At 37.7% G+C, this 16524-nt stretch overlaps 2 protein-coding genes across 2 annotated transcripts in view; one reads left to right on the top strand and one right to left on the bottom strand.

The window, feature by feature from the left end:
• LOC124275634 (F-box/LRR-repeat protein 7-like) overlaps positions 1–10373 on the bottom strand; it is a 62035-nt gene extending 51662 nt beyond the window's left edge. The window contains 1 exon segment of the mRNA XM_046711242.1: positions 10096–10373. Coding sequence (XP_046567198.1) covers positions 10096–10152 — 57 coding nt within the window. The 5' untranslated portion in view covers positions 10153–10373.
• LOC124275635 (zinc transporter ZIP13-like) overlaps positions 1–16524 on the top strand; it is an 80390-nt gene that overhangs the window by 34968 nt on the left and 28898 nt on the right. The gene's annotated exons all lie outside the window — the stretch shown is intronic.

The raw sequence follows: 16524 nt of genomic DNA, 5'->3' as shown, positions 1-16524 counted from the left end.
TTGGCATCTTTTGAGATTCATTTCGTTATGTAATTGGGTATGTTTTAACGAAATCACCGGGGAACGTGTGCACAGCTGATTGCTATTTCCGTCTCTGTGTACAAGACAAATATACACATGGTAATCTTAATCCCTGCATATAATACAATGCCTAGCAAAAACAAATTAAAACTGAGAAGGTACATAATCTTGTCGAGTGATGTTTAATTGCAAATTTGACATCTTCACTGACAAAGTTGTTTTCTCTTGTTCGTTCACTCGAAGCGATACAATGTTGTTTTCTTACCAAATATAATGTTCGATGAAAGTGTAACCTCTAGATAAGCCGACCCCCTTGTACAGACTGCTTTTTTGGGTCCTCAAACTTTGACTAAAGTAATATACGGTCGTAGAATATCTTGATCTCTGTTATGACATGCAGCTAAGGTTGCTGGGTAATATATAAACAGGGTATATTCCTGCCATAAAAGACTAATGTGTTCATGATAATGTCCTGAACGAATGTCTCTAAAAAGACATGAATTTGTGAAAGGACATTTCTTAATGTCATATTTTAATACATTATTGATAAAGTTATGAAGCTATGTATTATGATTGATAATTGCAGATAGATAAGCATCAAATATATGTCAATTGATATTATCAATCCAGCTATTAAGTGGGCAGGAAAAGATGAGATATAGAATTTCCTCCTCAGCTACTTAGATGTATGCATCAGTTGGCTTACTTTGTTAATCATTTGCACTCAAACAGGAAGTGAAATTTAAAAATATCAGTTTTAAGTGACTCCCTTGAGATTTGAAAGAGGAGAATGTGAATTCTTCACAGAACCTAATGTGTTTCTTATAGCTGATCACCATGTTTTGCTGCTGTGAAGACAATGGTGTTGATTCTATGTAGCTTTGTCTTACTCATCTAACAGTGCCCTACATTGTAGACTTAGCTGTACATTATACAGCTCACTGAATACCACCATTGTATATATATGTGTCTAAACTGGAAAGTGAGGTAGCCTAGTGGATAAGGTGCTTGCTGGTCACAGTGAAGGACCAGGTTCAATACCCCATGGGTAGAAGGTGTGAAGACCATTTATTGTGTACCCTATTGTGTAAATATTGCTGGAATATTGCTGAAAGCACAAAAATACTACATTCCCTGACTTAAGATGTTAAACTAGACAGTAGGGGGATTTATGACAGGATTATACAAAATACGATTTTCTCAACCATGCTCCATACCCGTGAACATCCGGGTTGAAATTGGTCTAACCCATTCTTGTCGTAGGAGGTGACTAATGGGATGAGATGGTCAGGTTAGCTGACTTGGTTGCCACGTATGTCATCGTATCCAATTGCTCACGCTGTTGATCACTGGATTGTCAGGCCAAGACTCCATTACATACAGACTGCCGCCATTATGGCTGGAATAATGCTGAGTATGGGGTTAGACAACAAACAAACATGCTAACAACAGCCAAGCTCCGTGAAAGTATTACAGATAATTGTGTAAGCTTATATCCATTCCTATCTATGATAAACAGATTTTTTCTGGTATCAGTGATCAAAAAAAATATTTTGTGTTCTTAACCAGTGGCTTGAGTGTTATGTTATCATGACTAAGAATTTGCTCGACATTCATTTGAACTTTGTAATATGACAGCACCATCATGCCCTGACTCATGGCCTTTTGTTGACATTCTATTGACTTCAGATAAAACCCTCATATGATGTGTGATCTTTTATACCACCTGTTTGACCTTCAGTAATAACTGATGGTTCATCATCATAATATTTTTTGTTCAAAAAGGTTGAAAAATTACGTATATCTAATGTAACAGAATTTATATAGAATTGTGCTCAAACCGCTTTAAATTAGTTTAATATGCATAATAATGAAAGTTAAATATATATCAAAATGTATTTTCAATACAGTATGTGGCACATATCATTATCAATATCTGTTGTACATACACCATTATAAGATAGATGATTTCACAAAGAGAATCAATACTAACAAAATCCTAGTAATTATATCAATGAGATGTCACACACATGACAAAACAATGTAAATGACAAATCGTCAAAGAAAGACGATACACATGTATTTACTTACCATAATTGCACAGATAGAATCCAATTTTTTGGGTAAAATCCAACACGCATCTACTCGCATCCATGGACCACGTAACAAATAGTCTTCACATGTTCAACACAACCGAAGTAGCACTTGAGACTGGTCTTGCTTCCAATAAGCACCAAAGGTACCCCAAATTCCCGCCTGGCGTTTAGAAGGTTAGGTTTGCTATCATAGTGAACTTCAAACAGGCAGGGATTCTGCGGCCCACGCTAATACACTGACTAGAGCAAGCTGAGTCTTGCTGTCATCTGAGCTAGTAGGAATCTTCATTCAACAGAACTATCATTGCCACCATTCTGCCCCACGCCACTCATCCCTTGTCGAGTTTGCCAACAAAGCCGAGGAAATGACTCAAATGGATCATCCTTGTATTTATCATAGACATGTAAAACATACACAGTATATAAATCTCCATACAAAAGTATTTCTTTTGATGTTTAAGAGATGTTAATTTTTACAATATTGGTTTTAATGTTTGGTTAATTATATGTAATAGTCATGGAATGTTTGACTTTGGGCTTCTGAGTCCATTGGGCCCAATAATTGATTTCAAGGGTTCCTACAGGACATCTTAGGGCCCTTAAAGTAATGATGTCTTGTAGATACGTTTTCTGTAAGATGAGATAATTATTACTGTACTTAAAAGATGTTTGTCAATACTTGACTCCAGCCTATGGAACTTGATGTACTAAATGTACAGTAAGGTCAAGGCTGTCCCCCAGGTGGTACCCAAGATGCACCACTCCACCTAAACCAAAGTTTAATGACATTTTCATTTTTTGTAACAAAGTCTGTTCTCATCAGTCACTGTCTGTGTCGACATTTCTGGTGTCCCCTGCCGTGATATTACTGGAATTTTGCTAAAAGCAGTGTAAAACTAAACTCACTCACTCATATGAAAATGATCCAGCTTGAAAAGTAAGTGTCAAACCCAACTCACTCACTTACTGTTTGAAAACAATTGTAACTTATCGTGATGAAAAGGAACAGCTCCAAATTGCTCTCTGTCCTAGTAACTGTTTTACTTACAATAATGCTACCACTTTCCACACAACTCTTTCAGAATCGAACACATATTTTGTGATAAATTTCCTCCTCCCCAAATTGCCTACAAATAGTAAATCCCTAGATTGCAATTATCATTTGGATAAGACAATAAAATGTCATTCAAGAATATCTCCACCTTCACATTAATTGACTCCCTGCACTTCATGCTGCCATATTTAATATGTGCTGTACTGTTTTTAGGAAACAGCATGTGTTCTTGTAACTGATATGTCGGTGTTTCTGACATGAGGTGCAATGAATGGTTTGACCTTGCCATGGGATTCTGGGAACTCTCCAAGATAATATGCCATGGTTAATGAGTAAAGCCCTGTTCCTTAAACCGATCGTAAAGCTACGCTTGTGATAAGTCAATGTTAAAGTATGGGAGTTACGATCACCTTAGTGCTACAACTGTCGTTAGTCTATGTTAAAGTATGGGAGTTACGATCACCTTAGTGCTACAACTGTCGTTAGTCTATGTTAAAGTATGGGAGTTACGATCACCTTAGTGCTACAACTGTCATTAGTCTATGTTAAAGTATGGGAGTTACGATCACCTTAGTGCTACGACTGTCGTAAGTTTATGTTAAAGTATGGGAGTTACGATCACCTTAGTGCTACAACTGTCGTAAGTTTATGTTAAAGTATGGGAGTTACGATCCCCTTAGTGCTACAACTGTCGTTAGTCTATGTTTAAGTATGGGAGTTACGATCACCTTAGTGCTACGACTGTCAAAGTCAATGTTAAAGTATGGGAGTTACGATCACCTTAGCACTACAACTGTCGTAAGTCTATGTTAAAGTATGGGAGTTACGATCACCTTAACACTACGATCGCTTTGAGGAACGGGGCCCAAGTGAATACAGATGGAATCAAATGAAAGTATAAGTGTTTCTTTATATGTTTACACATTTTCATCCACAGCGCAATACAAAGCATGCAAAGAAACCTGGAAAGAATATAGGAGCACTTGTATTTTCATGTGTTCCCTTGTTCATTTCCATCTGTTCATTTACATGTATTTTTGTTTGTTTGTTTGTTTGTTATCACCGCACTCAGCATTCTTCCAGATATATGGCAGTGGTCTGTAAATAAACGTGTGTGGACCAGACAATGCGGTGATCAGCATCATGAGCATTGATCTATGCAATTTGGATATGATGACATGTGTCAACCAAATCAGTGAGCTTGACCACCTGATCACGTTAGTCACCTATTACAACATGGGTTACTGAAAACCAATTCTAATCTGGATCTTCACGGGTTTTGAAGTATTTTGCGTTTTCATATGTTCCAATTTTTTTTCCATTTTCATTTATTTAATTTTATTATATTTAAATCTGGATGAGGCAAACAAGTTAACAACAATGAAAGTAAATTTTTGTTTTGGTACAACCAAGACAGAGAGCTTTGTTTGTTTCTTAATGCTGCACCAAGCAGTATTCCAACTGTATGGAATCAGCCTGTCTGTAATTAACATACCGGTGATTGATATAATGAGCAAACTATTGTGGTACACTGATGATCAAACAAGTTGCAGAGCCTGACCACCCGTTCCCTTTTATCCCTTCTTACGACAAGCATGTGTACCTGGAACCAAATATAACCCAGAAGATTCGTTCTGCTAGTTGATATTATCAGCTGCAGCACACGTGATGGGATCCATTATGGTATGAGATGCAATATAGTTTCATATGTCAAATCCATATAGTGATGTTACACATTGACCGGTCTGTCTCCCAGATGCGGAATCATTTGGCCTTCTGTCTTGCCTATATTATTCTGCAATAGTCCGATGTGATGTAAGTCTATATTAACATAGGAATCTCCCATCTGACCAAGGCTTCTTTTCAATTTTGATATATCTTTCTTAATATATCATTTTTGGGTTCAAATCCTATATTTTCCGGGATCAATGTTAGTCTGCACATGTCGCCATTATTTTTTTTGTCCATGTGGAGATCTGGAGGTAAACTGGGTGAAAGTTTAAGATATATCACAAACTTTTTCACTGATTCAACAGGCAGGGATTGATTTGTACATTGTAACATCACTTCCTCTGGAAAACAGTTCTGTTCTTGTCTTTGTCAGATGGTTCCTTGTGTTTTCTTTATGTTTAATGCATTGCAAGATGACATGCTGAAGACTTCGATTTGATGCCAATGTCAGCCCCATTCTTGATGTCCCTCGACGTCATGCAAAACTATGAACTGCCCCAAGTGTTCTGCATTTGTTACAAATTTGCAACTAAAATACAGTCTTCTACTTAATGCATAAGAATAATATACCTGTCTATGAAAACAAAAACAGCAAGCTTAAATTATATAGTTTTGGAAATATATCTTTTTATAAGAATAATATGCTAGTCTCTGAAAACAAAAACGACAAGCTTAAATATATAATTGTGGAAACATTTCCTCTTTTAAGAATAATTTGCCTGTCTATGAAAACAAAAACAACAACCTTAAATATATAATTTTGGAAATATTTTCTCTTCTCACAGATTTATTGTGAGAAAGATTCTAGTTGCATGGTTACAAGCATGAACTTTTTATGCACCGTTTGTACATGTGTGTAGCTGATATCAGTTTAAGTGGCGACCTTGGAGACTGAGGCGCTCTGTCTTCACTGGCATTCATCCCAGACATCTCATAGTCAGCAAGCTGAGTGTAATCTTAATTGCAAATGACATTTATTTGGAGTCACTGACATAACACTATCAAACTGATATATTAGACATTTCGGGATTAAATTTGAAGTTTACCGGTTGACTTAATATTCAATTTTTCGACAAAGTAAACATTTTGACTGATTTTGTCTATCCCTATATTCACAGGCAACAGGTAACAAGGAGACTGCACTCCAGATTTTACCCAAATTTTCTAACGCAATAGGGTTAGAATATGAGTACTTTCAAAAGATTGTTGGCACTGGTTCGCACTTGCCTGGCATTGTCAACCTGTGAAGACGATCTGGGATAGGATAGGTCTTCACAAACCCATGTTTGTCTTAAAAGGGACCAACGGGTTCGACTCGTTAGGGTTTGCCAATTTGGTTGATGCATGTCATTGTATTCCATTGTATTTGCAGGGATCTGTGCTCATTATGTCAGTCACTAGATTGTGTGGTCCAGATTTGTTTATTCACAGACCATTGTATTGCTGAGTGCAGGTTTTAACAATGAACAAAGCCTAACTTTAGGCTTACATCTCACATCAAGCTGACATGACTGACTGTCAGAGTTAAACTCAACTCACTCACTCATTCTGTCACACAACAAAAACAATTGAAATAAGAATAATGAATAAAATGACTTTTTGCCAAAAATTTGGACCAACTCAGTAAGGTATGTGTAATGAAAAAATGATGTTATTTATCACCACTCTTGTTAAGAAATGGTGAATGATTCATGTAATTCTTTTTCTTCCAACAAAAACAACAACTGTCTTTTGGAATCAAGGATGGTGACCTTTGAAATTGTTGTTCATTCATCTGATGAGTAGCGGTACTAATCAAAAGTGGGGCGGTGGGGTAGCCTAGTGGTTAATGCATTTGCTCGTCACGCCTAAGACCCGGGTTCCAATCCTCACATGGGTATGTGTGAAGCCCATTTCTGGTGTCCCCTGCCGTGATATTGCTGGAATATTGCTGAGAGTGGCGGAAAACCATACTCACTCACTCACTCAATGATCAAAAGTGCAAGATGAATTATTTTTTTTTGTCTTTTTTTTACCACATACATGAAACTTTAGTCCAAATATTAGTCATATATTTCAGGGGATGTGTAAAACTGGCTTACTTCAAATCAGTTTTAACCACCAGGGCCCTGGGCCTCCTTTCACAAAGCACTTAGGTGATCGTAAGTCGCTAAGGTAACCTTAGTGCAATGTTAAAGAATGGAAGTTAAGGTTAACCTTAGTAAAGGTTGCTTCGTAAAAGGAACCCCAGATCCACAAAGCAATTGTAGCATTATGTGCTGTCATAATTATACAGTTTATCGTAGATTACGAATGACGTAGTTCTACGAATGCTTTGTGGAGCGGGATCCAGGTCTGTCTGTCATAGACTGGATCATAAGGCTACACGTATCATGCATACAGCAATATTGCCAACTGTGGCATGAAACAACATTCATTCTTTCAGTATTGTAATTTATATTTTTAATTGAGTGTAGATTTAGTGTCATATTGTACCCCTGGATGGTCTGGGGTAGATTTGACTTACAAGCTACCACGATGTTGTTGTAATACTGTTGACAAGTTAAACAAGAAAAACAGGCCATTCAGGCCTACGAAAGAAAACTTTCCCACTGTGCAGAAAAATGCAGAAAAACCCACATTAATCATGGAAATAGCAACATAAACACATTACCTCGCTACTCATGCCAAATAACACAATTGAAATAGTTAACAAGGAATGTCCAAACTGGAAAATGTCAACATGCGGTCGAGACTTCCTCTTCCATGTGCGCATGTGCAAAATCGAAGTTGCGGGCTCCTCATTTTATGATGCAGTGTAAGCGATTTAAAGTTGCCGTTTTTACTGTTTCAGTAGCGAGGTATTATGTTTATGTTGCTATTTCCACTAATTAATGTGGTCTTTTCTGTGTTTTTCTGCACAATGGGAAAGTTTTCTTTGGTAGGCCTGACATTGCTCTTTCCAAATTGCTTCTCCGATGAGTAATGACTCATGGTAAAGTAAAACATACTGGAAGAATGGTTTAATGCTGTCCTGTGATGAGGTTTATCTAGAGCAACCCATGAAGATATGGGTTAGAATTGATCTTCAGCAACCCATGCGTGTCGTGAGAGGCGACTAACAGGATCGGATGGTCAGACTCGCTGACTTGGTTGACACATGTCATCGTATCCCCATTGCGAAGATCGATGCTCATGATGTTGATCACAGGATTGTCTGGTCCAGGCTTGATTTTTTTTATAGATTGCCGCCATATAGCTGGAATATGCTGAGTGCGGTGTTAAACAATAAACCAATTTATTTCAAGCAATAGACTTTTGCACTTCATGCTCTTCACCATTGGTGAAAGATTTTGTAGATTTTTACGCTGTTGGTTTGATCAACCAGAGCCAAATACCATAATCAGAAAATACAGAGAAAATGATTTAGATATATTTCAAGTAATGTTATTGTATCAATTCCCAGGAGAAATTCCCCTATAGATATAATTATGTATTATGCATTGAATATGTATGACTGATCGATTTCTCTAAATACGAAGTTGGAACGAAAGTTAGGTTTGTTGGTTGATGGTTGACCTAAAACCATAGAGACTTCTAAATATTTTTTTCTGCATCAGATATATGAGGGAAATGTATATTTTTTTATAGAACTTCCAGTTTTACTAAAAAATGGATTCAGTGAAGACTTACCTGGATGTACAACTTTAGTTTCGTGGATCTGTGATCCAATATATATACAGTAGGGTGAGGAATAAACATTCTCAGTTTGTGACATGGGAAGTGCCATTTCTGTATCTTAAAGTGAGTGAGTATGGTTTTATGCTGCTTTTAGCAATATTCCAGCAATATCATGGTGGTGGACACTAGAAACACACATTGTACCCATGTGGGAAATTGAACCTGGGTCTTAGGCATGACGAGCGAACGCCTTTACCACTAGGCTCCCCACCGCCCCTGCAGGACCAGATCATTGTATTCTCGCTGTCTAGGTTGATGCATGTCATTGTACTCCCACTGTGTAGTCCGTGCTCATGATGTCAATCACTGGAATGACAGGCCCAGACTCAATTACTTACAGGTTACATTCACAGCACTTGTGTTATAAGAAGCAAAGAAACTGATCCTCATGTTAGTTAGTTTTTGTTCTAAGATAAACCTTTCCATGAAATAACGCCAATAGAAATTTTGGTAATAATATAGTTACCCAAATTATGGCTGTTTAATTTTTTTTAGATAATTATAAAATGTTCTCGTCACGATATGGCTGAAATATTGCCGATGTGACGATAAATATTAACTCACTCACTCACTCACTAAAAAAATTTAGATGGGTACACATTGTTTGAAATTCACAGACTGGTTAACTACATGAATATTCTTCTTACGAAATCTTCACCTATTAGGACCAATGAGCATGTCAGACATTGCCGCAAATATTAAACACCTTTTCTGTTTATTTGTGAGAGAAATGCTCTATATTTGTTGTTTCATCGCAATATGTTTATTTATTCTTTCACCATGTCAGACGATTGGGCATTAAATAGTACCCAAGCTTGGCAAGCTTTGCATTCCCATACAGATAGACTGACATATATAAATAAACCTCCTGTGAAGCAACATGCCAATGACATAGACACTTACATTGTGTTTATGGTTGTCGAGGAGGTGTACGTTAATACAAGCCTTGAACTATCCCGAGATATTTGATATCATTTCTTTTTCGTAATACATGTTGCTGCACAAATAATGTAATTTCTTTTTTATGATATACATAATTATGGAATACGGTTAATTTAGATTGTGAATTCATGATATCTTTTAGGTGATTATGCGTTACTGACAAAAAACGAATTTGTCAAGGTTTGTTTTGGTAAGTGTTGGCGCTCATATACAGAGACTCAGTTCCACAGAACAAACTGCTGATTCAGCAATAATATGTTTCATTGCTTGACAGTTATAAGGATATATGTTGATAGCTTTCATATGTTTAATATTATATACAAAGATTAACCATGTGACAAACGCAGTAGAAGTAGAAACTACTTCCTAAGAGTAAAGTTTTAGGTCTGAATACAAACATGATGCCAAAATGGTTACGCATGTGCATCATCACTGATGATGACGAACACAAAGAACACCCACCCACCCACCTACACACACACACACATGCACACACAAACACCCCAGTTATCTTAACCTGTGTGCACTTACCTTCATGCTGATGCTAGCATCGTGCCGCCTATTGTCATCCATCACTTCTCCTGGCATTCTGGTATTCCACACACAGGGTATAAACTCTTTATCACCGGGTGTTATTCCTGGCTTTGTTGGTCACTCCAAGAGATGTCCAGTCAGCCGGAAGATTACTTTCTGCTTCTCTGGCCACTAATTCTGCCCATGTGCCGTGCCAAATTTGGCTGCAGGATTCTGACGTCTTGGGATACAGTGGGCAGTGTTATGTACGCTGCAGCTGGCTGCATGCTCTGTGGTGGAGGAGTGTGTAGGTTATGGGTGGCACAAGAAACCATCCAGCCATTAATTGACTTAGATGTGATAAGCACCTGACTTTATCATTAGGAGTAATGTATTGATGTCTGTTCTTGGGCAATTAGTGAAGGTGGGCATTTAATTGAGTTGTAAGGCTGGTTCAAGGTTGGCTCGTTTTGAAGCAGTTCTTTGAGCCGGCGCTGTCCCATGTGGTTGGTTTTACCATGTACATTTTCTATAGACTTCCTGGATTGTAAGGAAGTCTACTGGATAAAGTGTTGGCCTGTCTCACCAAAACCCTGGGTTCCATTCCATTTCTAATAGTCTTATGTAAGGATGTTTCAGATGAGCTAAGAGTAGTGATAAATTCATCTCCAGGGCTCTTTTTTTATTCATTAAATACAATAATGTTCAAAGCATCACTAAAACCCAACTCAAACACTGTATATTGTTTGGGGGGGTGGTGGGATAGCCTAGTGGTTAAAGCGTTGGCTCGTCACGCCGAAGACCCGGGTTCGAATCCCCACATGGGTACAATGTGTGAAGCCCATTTGTGGTGTCCCCCGCCGTGATGTTGCTAGAATATTGCTAAAATCGGCGTAAAACCAAACTCAGTCAGTCAGTATATTGTTTGGGTAATATTTCGCAATCCATTTCATATAATTCATTTCATTTTATTCATTAAAAACAATAATGTTCAAAGCATCACTAAAACCCAACTCAAACACTGTATATTAATTGGGTAATATTTGAATTTGAATTTCATATATGTATGGTGAATTTTTTTTTTTTACTCCTTTAAAGAACCACTAAACTTTGTTTTTTGTTACTCTTTTAACCATTACATATGAAAGATTTGTGGTTAGTCTTATGCGGAACACCAAATTTATTCTTTAAAACTTGTGGTTAATTAATACCCGGCGATTAAAAGTGGCCAAAAGTCGCCTGCTTCCCTCTCGCCCCATAGCGAAACCACAGACAGGTTACGTAACTCTGTCGCCAGAGCACTGCAGTGGCGTCATATGAGGAAGGATTTTCAGTTAGTTGTATAGAAAGTGTGTAGCACGCTCATCATTTTGATGATTTCTCGACATGAGCGGCGACATGCCGAATCGTTGCTTTGTCGTCAATTGCTCCTAGAGGGTCGGGTGATGGTGTCACCATGCACAGATTTCCACAGGACCCGCAGTTAGTGCTAAATGGGTTATGTTTGTGAGTCTTGAAGCTGGCGTTGTGGAAGCCTGAAGCGATATCTTACTTGTGTTCAGATGCGGCTTCCACGGAAGTTAAAGAATCAAAACTACTTACTAGTTATAGTAAAATATGTATATGATTGATGACCATAAAGATTTTCCATAACACAACTTGTAACATAACAATTTCTTCCTCGGAAGTGAGGTTGTGGTCGAGTAACAATAATATTGTAAGTAGTATTATATTGACACCCACCTGGCTGCCAGGAGAGAAATTGTTATGTTATCGCTATGTCATGCAAAATCCTATTGGCCATCAATAAAATACATATTTTACTACCAGTAGAAAGTAGTTTTGATTTTGTAACTTCGGTGAAAACAAACCTAAATAGCATTTATCCACAGACTGGCGGATGTTCCCGACAGAGTATACCATTTTGAAAATCGTAAAGTCTGTTAGAATTAATGAGATTATAGTTTGTTTTCATCAAGTTAGAAAATCAAAACTACTTTCTACTCGTAGTTAAATATGTATTGGAATCATAACCAAAAGGATTTTGCATGACACAACTTATAACATAACGATTTCTTCCACGGAGGCGAGGTGGGGGTCGAAGTCACAATACTCTTGGCGATAAATTTCTTGCTACATTCACATGGTTAATGTCCACTCACCAGTATGTAGATACTAGTCAGTAATGCGTCTTTATATTTGGTCTTATAATCCTAATTAGTTTATTATCATACTTTTATGCATTTTGAAACTAAATAAAAGCTGACGATCTGCTGATACTTATAGTGAATTTATAACAGAACTGTAATATCTAGACATTTTATAGTTTGCCAATGTGAATCATAATTAGCACACACACCCTAGTGTATGTTGTCTGTCTCATTACACTTCACGGCGAAAACAATGATTCTGTTGAATGCTCACGACAAATGAATAAAAACAAAATGCAAATATTAAAATTAAAACAGATTAAAGTTATAGGAACAATATCAGGCCATTACCTTGTTTGAGGAATGTATCCATCAATATCCACAAAACTGTTCCAAATGATGTGTCTTTTAACAGTTTAATATCTGAAAAAGTGATAAATCTTTTCAGGTATTGGTGTATAGTCTCATTGGTCACCCAAGATAGCACACCTGGCAACTAATTGCATAATGTCCGCCTTTCATTAAAAACAGTAATTTAGTTAGCCAATAATGGGCAATCAATCAATGTATTGCGGTTAATCCTTTGAAAGAAGGGCGTTGTTTTTACGCAGACACCGACACGGCAGAGTGTATTCAGTATAGATTAGTAAATCTACATACATAAACACTACCTTTTGACAATTCCGCTGTGTAAGATAAAAGTAATTAATCAATCAGCGTGTTATCGGTTAATCCTTTGATCGATGTTTATAATGTTGAATATTTACTCCAGACACAAGAAATGCCAAATGGGAACCTTTGTCGGGTAATCTAAGTGTGTTACCACTAATTATACCTGTTATAAATTCATTAACTGACCATCAAGTGAATGATGACAAATAACATGTGTAGGTTTATACCACCTAACACGGGTTACAACAAGGGAGTATTAATTGCTGTATTGCATGTGAAAACTTATGGGCCGACACTGTTTTGAGAATACAAACAGATTTTTACATGACATGATTAAATATCGAGATAAAAAAACACAGAAATGGGATCAATTTGGATCAGTCATTATACAAATAGGGCCTAACGACACCAATCAATTGTGACAGAAGCGTCTATGAAAACAAGTTGTAACTTCGGAAACTAGGCAAAGCAGGAGACAAAATTAAATGACAGTAGATTGTGAGAACATATAGCTTTCATTTTCCACAACAATTGTCACGATTTCAGGTTTATACAAGCCTGTAAACAAGATAATTTACCCCTAAAATGTAGATGAATTCTGCATCGGCCCTCAAAGCTATTCCTCATATGACGTCACAGAGTTACGCCGCTCTGATTGGTTGAAATTTCGTTCGCGGGTGAGAATTGTGCACTGTAGTCAAAAAGGTCGATTTAAGTCAATTAAAGGTCGAAATGAGTAGTTTTAATGACGGGGTTTCATTTATAACGATGCCAGTTAGTGATTTATGTATTTTTACCCCCTAGGGTTTATGTGACCTTTAACTGAACGTTCAAAGGGGTATTTTAACCCAACTCTGTCACTATATGGGATTTAGATATTTACCAATTTATGCTGTATTTCATTTTCAGTTTTAAATGTTTATTACAAATATTTTTTCTTGTTAATGGTTGCTTTTGATCCCAAACCAACATGGTAAAGTTGAGTGTAATATAAAATGAACACCTGCACCAGGCTCTCTGACCTCTACCATGAAAACATATAATTCAGGTGCCAGTTTTTTACCCATTTACATTAGCCGTGTTAGGTTAATAAGTTCTTGAACCTGAGATGAGTGAACACGAATAAGAAATTATTTCTGCCTTTAACCTTGCCTTTTGAGTTAGTTCATGAATTATATGTGCTGACATGAATAAAACTGCCATGTTGTGTCACGGAAACACCCGGTAATCCAGATGTCATCACTTCCATTGTCAGCCTACATGTGAAGACAGCTTCAGTCGTTATCACATGTGGGTCATATTTATGTGAACTATTGGAGATTATTTGTTTGTATATTGTTTAATGACGCACTCAACAATATTCCAGCTATATGGCATCAGTCTGTAAAATATTGGGTCTGGACCAAACAATCCAGTGATCAACATCATGAGCATCTATACAGTGACATGTGAGGTGAGGTGAAAGTGGTTTTAACGTCGTGCTTGAGAAAATTTCGCTCATATGACGACGTGCATGCATGTGTATGTGTATGTGCACCTGCTTGTACTAGCCCAGACTTAAGCGGTTTTATAGTGCTAGCCCACTGAGATACCATGCCGCAGTGAAGCATGAATAACCCACTCAGACACATTATACTGACTCCGAGCCGACCAGTCCTTGTTGTACCCATTAATGCCGAGCGCCAGGCAGGGACCAACACTCATATTTTAACATCTTTTGGTATGACACGGTCGGGGATCGAACCCGCGACCTTCCGCTCTCCGTGCGGACACTCTAACCACTACACCACGGAGGCGGTCACAATGACATGTATCTAAATGGGGAATCATTGTATTTTTATTGTTTTATGCCTCACTCGGCAATATTCCAGCTATCATGTAAATGATCAAGTCTCAACCAGAAATCCAGTGATCAATAGCATGAGCATCGATCTACGCAATTGGGATATAATGACATGTGTTAACCAAGTCAGCGAGCCTCAGACCACCCTATCCTGTTAGTCGACTCTTGCGACAATCATGGGTTGCTGAAGACCAATCCTAACCCAGAGAACTATATGAGTCAGAGGAGTTGTTTTACAGTACTGTAGTATGAAATGTATATCATGGCCTGTAAATCATGTCTGTCCATGGCAAACTAATGGTTGATAGCATGAGCACCAATCCATTCTTGGTATTACATAGTGATCCACGTGATACAATGTAACCATCATCCCATGAAGATCCACGTTAGAATTAGTTTACGAGAAATCACCAAGGTTTTATTTGAAAATGTAAACATGCGGAATAGAATCTTAGAGGACAGCTTCAGTTTCTCATCAATCTCATCATAATCAGAATCAGTGTTTAGGATGCAACAAGTCACAGTCAATTTCTTTGTCTCATGTGAGTCAGTTCACAGTCTTTTAAGTATCTTGTTTTAGAAAGTTTGCCAAAGTGTAAGAGTGCACAAATATTTCAGGGACAATACTTGGCACAAGTTAATCAGTGTTCCTGAAATAAGACGTTAATTGCTTTTCAGAAACCATATGTATCGCCATGTGGTCATGAGTTGATTTAGAAGGTCTAAACCAGCACTGCTATCTGTACTGCACTTGATTTATGTGAAAGTTGCATGTCGTTGCAGAAAGAAGTCTTCAGCAGAAGAAAATGAAATGTCAAGGTTTAACGGTTTAGTTTTGGCGCTGCAGTTGTGTGAATACAACTGTACTGACACTACAGTCTGTAGCTGCCAAAGAAAAGATGACATTATCTAAAACTGGAAAGTTAAGGTTGGGATACTGATAGTCTGTCTCACAGTCCCTGAACCACATTATTTTCCGTAAAGTCTAGCCCTGCCTGCAATGCTAAAGACCTAAATGAAGCAAGCTAGATTTCCCTTAGTACTCACTGGGTCTCCTTTTCAACTTAAATGGGTTTATTTGCTACTATGAAAATTAGATATATTCAGGGACCAAGCGTCAGTCTAGGATACTGACTGCTCAAGATTTTGAATTAGTCTTCTTACAGTCTCTGAATGAGATTATTTTCCCTTCATGCAACACTTTCTTTGATGTAAAGAGGTGGTGGGGTATCCTAGTGGTTGAAGCATTTGCTCGTCACGCCAAAGACACAGTTTTGATTCCCCACGTGGGTACATTGTGTGAAACCCATTTCTGGGGTCCCCTGCCGTCATATTGTGGAATATTGCTAAAAGCGGCGTAAAACCTAGCTGACTCACACACTCACTCTTTGATGTAAAAGCCACGTTACAACTGAAGCAAGTCTAGATTTTACATTGGTCCAGGTCGGACTCTCCCATCCTACTGGGGCTCTATTTTCAATTTAGACAGAGTTAATTGGTTCTATTAAAGTCTTTATGTATATTTTTCAGCAGCGATGAGTAAATCTTGGTTCACCTTGTGTTTGAGAAGAACAGGTCACAATGTACCCATCTGCATGTGTTACAGAGTATAATTACTTTTTCACAGAATAGATCACGTATATCCTATCTTCTTGTGGTATAATAAAGGTATAAGTACAGTGTACTCTGTCAATACTGGCATCACTCGGGACCAAATAAAAGTGCCGGTTTGACAGAGTGTCGGTTTAGGCAGGTTGCAAGTTTGCTTATGACGCCATCGCA

The sequence above is a fragment of the Haliotis rubra genome, unplaced genomic scaffold, assembly GCF_003918875.1.
Source record: "Haliotis rubra isolate DU_JTF1 unplaced genomic scaffold, ASM391887v1 Scf200, whole genome shotgun sequence".
Taxonomy (NCBI): domain Eukaryota; kingdom Metazoa; phylum Mollusca; class Gastropoda; order Lepetellida; family Haliotidae; genus Haliotis; species Haliotis rubra.
The sequence above is the reverse complement of the archived record's forward strand: the minus strand, read 5'-3'. Positions and strand labels throughout refer to the sequence as shown.